The sequence below is a fragment of the Corythoichthys intestinalis genome, chromosome 12 (assembly GCF_030265065.1).
Source record: "Corythoichthys intestinalis isolate RoL2023-P3 chromosome 12, ASM3026506v1, whole genome shotgun sequence".
Lineage (NCBI taxonomy): Eukaryota > Metazoa > Chordata > Actinopteri > Syngnathiformes > Syngnathidae > Corythoichthys > Corythoichthys intestinalis.
The window spans coordinates 44,499,974-44,512,940 of record NC_080406.1 but is presented as its reverse complement, the minus strand read 5'-3'; the positions used below and the strand labels follow the sequence as shown (position 1 = coordinate 44,512,940).

Here is a 12,967-nt window from a genome sequence, read left to right as displayed (position 1 = left end):
AAATGATAACAAGAACGGTGAGCAAAAGTCCCAGAACCACACGGGGGGACCTAGTTAATGACCTACAGAGAGCTGGGACCACAGTAACAAAGTCTACTATCAGTAACACAATGCGCCGCCGGGGACACAAATCCCTGACTGCCAGACGTTTCCCCCTGCTGAAGCCAGTGCACTTCCAGGCCCGTCTGCGGTTCGCTAGAGAGCTTTTGGATGATCCAGAAGAGGACTGGGAGAATGTGTTATGGTCAGATGAAACCAAAATAGAACTTTTTGGTAGAAACACAGGTTCTCGTGTTTGGAGGAAAAAGAAAACTCAATTGCATCCGAAGAATACTGTACCCACTGTGAAGCATGGGGGTTGAAACATTATGCTTTGGGGCTGTTTTTCTGCAACGGGACCAGGATGACTGATCCGTGTAAAGGAAAGAATGAATGGGGCCATGTATCGAGAGATTTTGAGTGAAATCTCCTTCCATCAGCGAGGGCATTGAAGATGAGACGTGGCTGGGTCTTTCAGCATGACAATGATCCAAAACACACAGCCAGGGCAACAAAGGAGTGGCTTCGTAAGAAGCATTTCAAGGTCCTGGAGTGGCCTAGCCAGTCTCCAGATCTCAACCCCATAGAAAATCTGTGGAGGGAGTTGAAAGTCCGTGTTGCCCAACGACAGCCCCAAAACATCACTGCTCTAGAGGAGATCTGCATGGAGGAATGAGCCAAAATAGAGCAACAGTGTGTGAAAAGCTTGTGAAGAGTTACAGAAAAGGTTTGGCCTCCGTTATTGCCAAACAAAGGGTACATAACAAAGTATTGAGATTATCTTTTGGTATTGACCAAATACATATTTTCCACCATGATTGCAAATATATTCCTGAAAAATCAAACAATGTGATTTTCTGTTTTTTTTTCCCTCATTCTGTCTCTCATGGTTGAGGTTTACCCATGTTGACAGTTACAGGCCTCTGTAATATTTTCAAGTGGGAGAACTTGCACAATTAGTGGTTGACTAAATACTTATTTGCCCCACTGTATTTATTTATTTATTGTTTATTTATTTAACATTATACTTATGTTCCAAATTACTCATCTGTTTTGAAAAACAAAAATCCTGTTCAATGGAAAAAAAGTTTTTTTTAACCCATATATCTCAACACATTTTAGAGCTGTAATTGCAATACCGTGGTACCGTGATAGTTTGGCTTAAGGTTAACATACCGTCAGAATATCTGGATCGCGTGATCGGATCGGGGACATCCCTAAATTATATAATGCCATTTAATCAGCGCTTGCTGTATATAAAAAGGATCCAGGATCCGCACACTTGCTGCTAAAGTTTACATGTTAAAACAAACAAAAAAACAATTGCACGTCCTGCGATGTGACTATTGCGCCTGCACACATTGTGATGGCGATGTTCAAACGATATATTGTGCAGGCCTAATAGATATCATCCCATAATAAGCAATCCAAATGGCAACAAGGGTCGAAAAGATAATGGATAGCATGCTAGTCAGTTAGCCTGTGTCCATAATTCTCACCCTAGCGTTCGACTGTAATGTAAAGTCGCGCTGATTTTAACGAGATTATTGCGAATTTAACCTTGTTACGATAGAAAAACTCTGTGTAGCATGTATCACCGAGTGTCAAGACACAGCTGTGAATGGACACAGCCGGACTTTGTGGGGACCTTATGGGTGAAACACGATAATGTAACTAGGGTCGTGATGCGGACGTCACGGACAAAAAGGGGTGCTCGATATTTTCAAATAGTTAACCCTTTTAAACGTTTTTTTTTTTTTTTTTTCCTCTGTTTGGATCGAATTTTTATCATCTAAAATATCGGAAAAATGTGACAGTTAAAAAAATACTAAATAAGCGACAGTTATGAGGTTGATATCCATGAAATATTTACAGACACTATTTTTTTCATTGTGATGTAATTTTTTTGAAAGTTTAAAATATGCGAGTAAATAATTGAACTGTAATAATTTTAACTAAATATTAGACCTCAATTAATAAAGCTTAAGATAAAATTGATAGATGTTTAAATAAATCTAAGATCAAATTGATAGATATTTAAAATAATAAATATAATTACTTGCCTTCTTTTTATGGCTGGGTTGAAACAAAAGTGGTTGCGATGTGTCTGTAAACTGGGGTCTCCAGGGTAAAACAGACAAAATAATCTGGAGGCATAATGCCATGAAACTGCTATGGCAGCATGTAGAAATATTGTTCTATCAAACACAACAGTTCTTTTGGCTTAAAATACTGCAGTTTATTTTAAACAGGGGTGCAAGAGCAGAAACTGCTTTTTCGGCCTTGTGTGTGTTTTCCGCTATATATATTTTATAACCATTTAGCAAGTAACAATATTAATGGTAAGTGGTAACTAAGGCTGTCTGTAGACGCTATTGCCAACATTAAAGTAAAAAAAAAAAAAAAAAACCAAACTATTTTTATAACCTATTGTTACACTATGCAGAAATATTCACTTTGCGTTTCGGTGTGGGAAAGTAACAAGTCTATGTACTTGTAAAAGTGTATGTACTTGTAAATGGTTCAATTAATAAAAGTACCATGCACAATGTGTTGTACTTAAATGTTAAAATTATTACTGAACTGTGATGATTAGTTTTTTCCTTCATTTTTCATAGAGTGATTTGATATTTTCACCAATTTGATATGGTTTCCTGTATTTTACAATTCCAACACATTTGTTTTCTTCATATTTATTCGTGTTTAGTGAGTCTTTTGCATAACACTAGAAAAAGCCACTATAATACCACACTTTGAAAATCAGTTGTCTCTATCTATGGCATCTGCCTCACTAGAGTAGCCTAGAAAAGTCCAAAATAATTGAATTACGTCAACATTTTATGAGGTAACAATTATGAACACATACAGTGCTATAGTATACTGTATGTGTGATTCCTCTTTGTTTCTATTGCCTGTAATTTTTCTTCCAAAGAGTTTAATCTCCACCAAAATGTATGCATGTTCAGATTTGAGATCTTGAATTCTACCAGATGTAATTAAAATATTAAATGTTGCCGATATATTTGAATTCATAGCTGTTGAAGAGTGAAGTACGTCGGTTGGAGCGTAATCACGAACGAGAGAAGAACAGTGCCAACCTGGAGTATCTGAAGAACGTTTTGCTGCAGTTCATATTCCTTCGGCCAGGCAGCGAGAGGCAGGCGCTAGTTCCCGTCATTCACACCTTGTTACAGCTCAGCCCGGAGGAGAAAAGCAAACTGGCTGCCATTGCACAAGGTAAAACACATATATACTAGTCCTTCTCAAAAAATTAGCATATTGTGATAAAGTTCATTATTTTCTGTAATGTACTGATAAACATTAGACTTCCATATATTTTAGATTCATTACACACAACTGAAGTAGGCCAAGCCTTTTATTGTTTTAATATTGATGATTTTGGCAAAAAAGTCAAGAAAACCCAAAAATCCCCATCTAAAAAAATTAGCATATTTCATCCAACCAATACAAAAAAGTGTTTTTTAATACAAAAAAAGTCAACCTTTAATTATATCAGCTATGCACTCGATACTTGGTCGGGAATCCTTTTGCAGAAATGACAGCTTCAATGCGGCGTGGCATGGAGGCAATCAGCCTGTGGCACGGCTGAGGTGTTAAGGAGGCCCAGGATTCTTCGATAGCGGTCTTAAGCTCATCCACAGTGTTGGGGCTGGTGTCTCTCAACTTCCTCTTCACAATATCCCACAGATTCTCTATGGGGTTCAGGTCAGGAGAGTTGACAGGCCAATTGAGCACAGTAATGCCATGGTCTGTAAACCATTTACCAGTGGTTTTGGCACTGTGAGCAGGTGCCAGGTCGTGCTGAAAAACGAAATCTTCATCTCCATAAAGCTTTTCAGCACATGGAAGCATGAAGTGCTCCAAAATCTCCTGATAGCTTGCTCCATTGACCATGCCCCTGGTAAAACACAGTAGACCAACACCAGCAGCTGCCATGGCACCCCAGACCATCTCAGGCATGTAGGCATTTCCTTCTACCCGGTCTTCCTCTAAACTCTGCCACCTAGATTTCCGAATGACATGCAGAATTTGCTTTCATCTGAAAAAAGTACTTTGGACCACTGAGCAACAGTCCAGTGCTGCTTCTCTGTAGCCCAGGTCAGGCGGTTCTGCCATTTCCAGCACACGCCTGTGCACGGTGGCTCTGGATGTTTCTACTCCAGACTCAGTCCACTGTTCCTGCAGGTCCCCCAAGGTCTGGAATCAGCCCTTCTCCACAATCTTTCTCAGGGTGCGGTCCCCTCTTCTGATTGTGCAGTGTTTCCTGCTACAATTTTTCCTTCCCACGGACTTTCCACTGAGGTGCATTGATACAGCACTCTGAGAACAGCCTATTCGCTCAGAAATTTCTTTCTGTGTGATAGCCTCTTGCTTGAGGGTGTCAATGATGGCCTTCTGGACAGCAGTCAGGTCGGCAGTCTTGCCCATGATTGCGGTTTTGAGTAATGAACCAGGCTGGGAGTTTTTAAAAGCCTCAGGAATCTTTCGCTGGGCTTTTGAGTTAATTCATTGATTTAGATGATTAGGTTAGTAGCTTCTATAGAGTAGTACTTTTTCATGATATGCAAATTTTTTGAGATAGGGATTTTTGGGTTTTTTTTAATTTTTTTTTTTTTTTACTTTTTTTGCCAAAATCATCAATATTAAAACAATAAAAGGATTGAACTACTTCAGTTGTGTGTAATGAATCTAAACTATATGAAAGTCTAATGTTTATGAGTACATTACAGAAAATGATGAACTTTATCACAATATGCAAATTTTTTTAGAAGGACTAGTATACGTATATTTTTTTACTGTTGTTGGCCATAGTAAACGATGCAGAGATACTAATTAATGTGTGCTCTCTTCTCTGTGTTGTTCAGGCGAGGATGACGCCTCAGGGAGTCAGGGCTCAGGCTGGGGATCTTATCTCCACAGCTGGTCTGGGATCAGGTAGACCTACAGCCGAGGTCTAAGAAACCGACCAATGACTTAACTCATTCATTTGAAGGGCAAGACACATTGCCCCCCCCCCCCCCCCCCCCCCCGCCCACACACACACACACACCAAAAAACGTCATACACTGTAAGATTTTGTCGGACCGCCTTTGGCCTTGATTACGGCACCCATTGGCTGTGGCATTGTTTTGATCAATTTCTGCAATGTCACAAAATTTATTTACATCTGGTGTTGCATTAATTTTTCACCAAGACCTTGGTGATGGTAGGAGCACAAAACCTTCTCTAGCACATCCCAAAGGTTCTCAGTGAGATTAAGATCTGGACTTTGTGTGTGGCCAATCCATATGTGAAAATGATGTTTCATTCCCACTGAGCCAGTCTTTCACAATAAAAGCCTGATGAATCCTGGCATTGTCGTCTTGGGGTATGCCCATGTCACCAGGGGAGGAAAAAAATACAGAACCTGCTCACTCAATGTATTCAGGTTTTCAGCTGACCTCATTCTTTGAGCAAATAATGTAGCTGAACCTCACCCTGACCAACTGCAGAAACCCAAGATCATAACACTGCTTCTACAGGCTTGTATAGGGTGTACTAGACACGATAAATGCATCACTTCACCTGCCTCTCTTCTTACCCTGATGTGCTCATCACACTGGATCAGGGGAAATCTGGACTCATCAGACCACATGACCCTGAGTCCAATGATCCCTAGGAAATTTTGAAGCAATGGAGGACTACCATCATCAACGCAATTCATGCAATACTGGATGGAAATAAATCTTGTGACAACGCAGACGCAATGCCACAGCGAATGCTCGCCGTAATTAGAGCTAAAGGCGGTTCAATGAAATGATAGCATTTATGACAATTTTTTTTTTTTTTGTAGCTGGTGACTTTTTGGGGGGGGGGGGGGCGTTCAGTACAGAAAAGACAAAGCAATGTATAATGGCAAACATGGTACAGACCATGGTAATCAAAATGTTTTTCTCTATTCTTTAGAAATCAAAGTAGAGCAAGTTTCAAATGTTAGATAAAATGTACTGATCATACACTGAGATTAAGACAGGTGATTTATTTATTCATTTATTCCTACAACAGCTAAAGTCTCTTCCAGAAGGTGGAGCTCATGAGGCATTATAAAAGTTGAATCTATGTCGAGAATACAAGTCTTGTTTTTTTCACCCTTCAACTTGACGTTATCAACACTTAGAATGGACCATTTTCATCTATTTGTCCTCTTCAGTCCCACTGCAAGCTGCTTCTTCTGGGCCTCCTCACCATTGTACCTTAACTAAATGTATTCCAAATTGATGAAATATTGTCCAGATTAGGATAAAGAAATGTTTGTAATTAAATGTGTTAATTTTTTTTATCCATTTAACATTTCTTTCATTCCATACATGAACTTATAAATATTGTGCATTTGCATTTTTTGTTTGTTTGTTTGTTTGTTTTATTTTTGTTTATTTTGAAGATTTACTGAACTAATGAACAAGGCTTTTTTTCCAGGGTTCAGAAATTTGGGTAATGTGATGAGTGATTTTTGAAAGCTAAATTTTTCCTAGAACTTAGCAGACTTCCAGGTGTTATTTTCTATCTGTTTTCCTATTGTGTGTTGATTGTTTACTGATCTTATTTATTCAAACATTACTTCGTTCATCTTCATTTGCTACTATATTATAATCGAAGTTTATACAAAATGTGATTGGGATCACTTTATTTTCTGATTTCAGTGGCAGCTGATTGTGATTCCTTCTGTATGAATTGTACAATAAAGATCCAAGATTGAGCTTCCGTGGATTTTTTCAGTTCAGGGGTTATAACCAGGGGTGAAAGTGGGCTGGAACGCCTTTCTGGCAGAAAGTTTGGCGCCAGAGTGGTGCTCTGATCCCGAAAATATGACTGCAACTGTCAAAAACAACCTGCCTGGCTGCCACACAGGGATCTCCCAAGAGGAAAACAATCTACTAATGTCAGATTTACATGCATAAGTGTTAACAACAAGCAAAATAAAGTGCTTTTGTAGCATCATCCATTTCCACTGATATTATTTATTCCACGGACAGCACGGAGTTCTCCCAGCATGTGTCTGATGTGTCGTGGTGCATGCTCAGCCTACACCCTCCCTGGCCGGGACTCCAGTTGCCGTTTCAATTGGCTGACATACTGACGTGATCAGCGTGGATAGTTAGCTCTCATTGGTTCAAATGCACGTGTTTTCTGGGACAAAAAAAAAAAACGAACAAGCTTGTTGAATTAAAGCAGTTTAAAAAAAAAAAAAAAGGCAATGCAACGGAAAATTGATCAGATCTTTAAGAGAAAGTAAAGAGTTGAAGAGATTTATTTTCTCTGATATAAGTTAACCCAATGTTGCCTGATCCCAGAAATAAACAGAAAATTCAGATTTTTTTCCATTTGAAAGCTTTGTGTGATCCTTAAAACATAATTTTTAAAAAATTGAACAATTTTTAAAATTAATTTGTATATGGCGGAAAACACAAGAGAAGGCTGAAAAAGCAGTTTCTGCTCTTGCATCCTTTTTTTAATTAGTCCGTTTTACCCTGGAGACCCCCGTTGACAGACACCGCGCAACCGCTTTTGTTTCAATCCAGTAATAAAAACAAGGTAAGTAATTATATTTATTCAAAATTGATCATTTTTAGCTTAGAATCATTAATTGATGTCAAATATTTCGTTTAAAAAAATTACTTTAAAAAATTATTCACATGCATATTTTAAAATTTTAAAATACGTCACAATGAAAAAATTAGTGTGTAAATAGGTCACGGACATCTACCTCATAACTATTGCTTATGGTACATATATATATATATTTTTTGTTTGTTTTTTTTTTTGTTACTGTCGCATTTTCCTCGATATTTTAGAAGATAAATAATCGATCCAGACAAAAGAAAAATTGAGGGGAAAAAAAACATTTAAAAGGCTAAATATTTGAAAAAGAAAATTTCGACCACTCCTTGATGTCTGTGATTTCTGCATTGCGACCCTTGTTATACGACCGTGTTTCACCCATAAAATCCACTAAAAGTGTTGCCATTCACAGCTGTGTCTTGACACTCGCTGAGACGTGATGCACGGAGTTTTGGATCGGAACAAGGTAAGTACGCGATAATATCTTATTAGAAACATGGTATCTTTTATTATGCTCTCACCTGGAGTTAGGATTTAGGAGTTTTTTTTTTTTTTTTAATGCCCTACTGTTCAAAATTTTTCTTCCCCCAGAAAAGATTTTTAGCTTTCCAATGATTTATCACACATGCGTATATGACAATGCACACATGCATATATGACAATGTTTAAATTTGGCCAAATTGGGGGTCTCAGCGGAATTTCAATCACCTGAGTGTTTTCCGCCATATATATGTTCTGTAATTTGTATCATAAATGATACATTAAGCATTACATGCCGTTCTCGTGGTCAAACAAATATAACTAAAGTGAGATTGAATACAATAAGGTTTTAAAGTTTTGTTTTTTAATTGCAATGAAGTCCAGCAATCCTGGTCTCAAATTTGATACATTTGGCTGTATAGTTTATGTTCACTTTGAACTTATTTTTGCTCATTTACAAATGTTAGGCTACTTATTTCCTCATCATATAAAAAAGTCAATGTTTGTGTTATCTTCAAAATATATTCCATTTCACTGTGCATAATGTAAGTCATTTGTACTTATTTTGTTCATGTATGTTACTTTTAAAATTTTTGAATGAAAATCAGTTTCTCACGTATGCCTTCTTACAGTAAGTGTAATTCAGTAGCCTATATAATGCATGTGTAAAACCATGGTACAAGCACATGGTTTTTCACATGGTATAGGCAAGAGGAAGGGTTTTATTAAAGGGGGGTTTCACATATCTGTTATTGGCTGGTCCTTTTTATTTTATTTTATTTTATTCAGTTTTTTGTTTCTCTTGCATCTAATGTACTGTATATGGTTACTTTAGTTCTTTGTTGATATGAGGACTAGTTAAAAAGGCCGGACTGATATTGAGGAATAGAAAAGAGGGGTTGATTTTAATATGCAAATGCTTAATCCTACTCCTTTATGGACACAATGAATAAATTCTGATATTATGTTTTTTTTTTGTTTGTTTGTTTGTTTTTTTTCTGTTCTAAATATTGTTGCTGTTATCTCAAGTATTATAAGTGGTTTCGTCAGATTTTTTTTTTGTTTATTATTTTCTCATTTCTCATAAAACTTTTTTTCTTCTTTTTGCATTTCTGTGGTTTTGAAGGTTTGAAAAAGACATCTGGCTCCGTGGCGACCTTTTTGTCAGAGAGTTACGGCAAGAAATTCTAGCCACTTTCACCCCTGGTTCTAACTTTTTCCATGAATAAGTAACTGTCTGTTGCTGTCAGAATATCCATTGCCTCCCATAGCTAGGAGGCGGGCTTATAAGAATTCCCTTTTAAGGAAATAAATGCGGCGCTTCTACTATAATGATGCATGCACTGGAGGAAACGACAAATTGCTTATGCCTGCGCAAGGGAATATATGCCTGATGTTTACGTTTATCCTGTATGCCATAATTAATTTCTCCATCGCAATTTAGCATCTATATTTGGAAACAATTATTAAGGAGAGGGAAAAACAATTAAAAGGTACTGATACTGACGTTTTTTCCCTAACGAAAAAAAAACCTTCAACTTTATATTAAACAATTCAGGTCCTACATGTTTTGCTAAAATAAGAATGTCCACACAAACAAACAAAAAAACGTTGAAGGGTGGGTCTATCTCAGCAGAAATATGAAGAAATGCAATGCAGCGGTGGAAGTGACCAATTGAAATGTTTTTGTATAAAGTCACTCACCCTCAATAAGAGTTCCTTTCCGCAAATTAAAAGTATATGTAAATCTATAAAATACTCACAATATTAAAACATATTCAAAACGTGTTCCTATTAGTATTCCTTCGTATATTTTATTACTTGAATAGTTTTTTAAATAAACATTTTACAAAAAATTGTATATTTTAGAATGCATTGCTGTTTTACTGTGAAACCTTGAAGCGGAAGTGAAATGTCCAGTTGTCTGTAGCTTGAATGCTGAAGACCCTTTTCGAGGCGGCCTCTTCTCGCCATCGTTTGAGAGGAGACCACCGCTCGCTACCAGCGTTCCATCCGTTCAACATCTGTCAACAAGAACGCAGAAAGAACAACTTTATTTCGGCAGACATCTTAAAGATGCTCGCCATTACCGAAATGACAAACGGGTGAGTCAAAAGTTAATTTTTATCTTCCGAGAGGAACGTTTTCTTAAAAAGTTGGGAAGTTGACAGTTTTTTTCCCCCAAGTTGGGGACGGGAAAAAACCAAGTACCGGCATTTTGTCTTCTCCCACATAGCTGAAGAAATTTACGTTTAGCGCGGATAATTTAGCTTAAATGATTGTAAGATGCGTATGTCGTCGAACAAATTCTAGACCGTGCATCTTTTATAGCGCCTATACAATTGTAACAAATCTGGTCATCGTCATTTATTCTGCTCGTTAGCGTCTCCTACTGTGCTCTTGATGGAAGGACTTAATGCTTAAAACATCTTTCTACTGCAGTGTCAAATTTGTGCCTTTGTAAATTTAACTATACATCGTGTTTAACCCTGCGTAGGGTACTCATTTAACTCATTAGATGCCAATGACGGTGCTAGACGTCCAATCTATTTTGACTGGGAGAGGCTGGAAATGCACTCCCAGTCAAAATGGATTGGACATTTAGTGCTGTCAAGTGGCACTGAAGTGTGAGCAGCAGGGAATGAGTTAATTAATAGTAAATACTCTCTTATTTATTGTTTATTCTATTTTTTAAAATAAACTTAGTTAATTTATACATTTTGTTTTGATCAAAAAGGGAGCAAAACACCTTACATTGTCTTATTTTAATTTATTTAAAATATAGCTCAAATAAAAAAATATACAATTATTGTCGTTATTAAAAATGTTACTATTTTTTTCATTTCTAGTTAAAACAAACAAGGGAATTTAAAAATAAATATTATTTATTATTTTTGTATTGTTTTATCAATCATTTTTAGAGTGTCAATGTGTGCAGAGGTGGGTTGAGTAGCTCAAAATTTTACTCAAGTAAGAGTAGCGTTACTTCCAAATAACATTTACTCAAGTAAAAGTAGTCATCCAAAAATGTACTCAATTACAAGTAAAAAAAAGTATTAGTTGAAAAGAATACTCAAGTAATGAGTAACATTGCGAGTAATTGCTTAAAATGTTTGACTTTTTTTTATGGTAGATTTTTTTTTTCACAGCACAACGTCATCTATATGAACTGTTATTATTATACTGTACTATAACCTATTACATGACCATATTATAGCAAAAAGATGACACAAAAATCGTCAGATTCAGACCTAAACAACACTTAAAACATCAACCATCCTTTAATACTAAAGCATTAATAATCATTTTATCTTGTGCCATATTGAGATAACAATGTCAACCATTAGTTTTTTTGGGACCACATTACCATGCCGATAGATTTTTGAACAACTTTTGGAATTGTTTTGATTCCTTTTTCCTGCTTTATGCACTGTCAAGTGATCGATTTTTGACTAAAATATAATTTTCTTGTGTGGCAAAAAAAACAAAAAAAAGCATCACCCGTCTTAAGAGCATGCGCGCCCTCTAGTGGAGAGAAAAAACATTGTTACCTTTTGATTGGCACAAATAAAGTCAAATCTAATATTTAAAATAAAGACGAAAAATGTAACGACTCTAGTGTAGCCCAAAGTAGCGAAGTAAGAGTAGTGTCCCTTCTTCACGGATCTACTCAAGTAAAAGTCAAAAGTATTATGTTGTAAAACTACTCTGAGAAGTGTGTGAAGCTACTCGAGTAAATGTAACGGAGTAAATGTAATGAATTACTACCCGCTAGACGTGCCGATTACCGGTTTCAAGGTACACCGTGGTATGAAAACGTCAAGGTTTCAAAACCTCAAAAAAAATTTTGTCATACCATCCTTAAGGTATTAGCTATTTTTTATATCCCAAAAATGCAGCTGTAAGGCTCAACTCTCCCCCACCGGTTGTTGCTCAGTGTCAATCAGTCAGCTGTGCTACACAATGGCTGGAGGAGGTGAAACTCCTGAACTTTTCCCCCCATCGAAGAAAACAAAATCGCTGGTATGGGAATACTTGGGCTACAAAAAAGTTAAAGACGGCCGCAGCTTAGAGGAGGAGGGCCAACCAACATGTAAAACATGTTTGCGGCGGGTGGCTGCCGAGGAGGCAATACATCCAATATGATTTCACATTTATACAAAATTAAAGGTTAGTAAACACTGTCATGAACGTTTCTCACCAGCTACGAGAGTTAACTTCAGCGTGTTTAGTGTGTCTAGCGGTGGTAAAACATGTTTTTTTTCTCTCTGGAAACTGTCTGTATTGAGAAACAGCGAGTGTGTGTATAATGTAAATATGATATGAGTCATACACACGTGCTTTTTATGGAAAATAATTCAATTATTTTTGTTCCGATGGTAATAATGTTGAACTGCGGCTGTGGGTTTAGGCTCACCTAAAGGACTGCATTGATTTTAATTTAGTTTAGATTATATATGGCAGAAAACACTCAGGTGTCATACACACGTGCTTTTTATGGAAAATAATTCATTTATTTTTGTTCCGATGGTAATAATGTTGAACTGCGGCTGTGGGTTTAGGCTCACCTAAAGGACTGCATTGATTTTAATTTAGTTTAGATTATATATGGCGGAAAACACTCAGGTGACTTGAAGTTTGGCTCTGAGACCCCCAATTTAGCCAACTTTCAAAATTGTCCGATATGCATGTGTGATACATCATTGGAAAGCTTAAAATCTCAATTTTCTGGGGGAAGAAAATTTTTGAACAGGAGGGCTTTTTTTTATATATTTATTTTTTTATGTTTTTTAAACAGCAGAACCCTATCTGGAGGTGAGAGCACACG

At 36.9% G+C, this 12,967-nt stretch overlaps 2 protein-coding genes across 2 annotated transcripts in view; both read left to right on the top strand.

Moving 5' to 3' along the window:
• Positions 1–6,874, top strand: part of LOC130927370 (GRIP and coiled-coil domain-containing protein 2-like) — a 36,704-nt gene extending 29,830 nt beyond the window's left edge. Inside the window, exons 23-24 of the mRNA XM_057853154.1 lie at positions 3,075–3,276; positions 4,926–6,874. Of these exons, the coding sequence (XP_057709137.1) occupies positions 3,075–3,276; positions 4,926–4,999 (276 nt within the window). The 3' untranslated portion in view covers positions 5,000–6,874. The remainder of the gene's footprint in view (positions 1–3,074; positions 3,277–4,925) is intronic.
• A 3,230-nt stretch (positions 6,875–10,104) lies between these two features.
• The window catches only part of LOC130927535 (LIM and senescent cell antigen-like-containing domain protein 1), a 36,245-nt gene continuing 33,382 nt past the window's right edge, over positions 10,105–12,967 (top strand). The window contains exon 1 of the mRNA XM_057853447.1: positions 10,105–10,244. Coding sequence (XP_057709430.1) covers positions 10,216–10,244 — 29 coding nt within the window. The 5' untranslated portion in view covers positions 10,105–10,215. The remainder of the gene's footprint in view (positions 10,245–12,967) is intronic.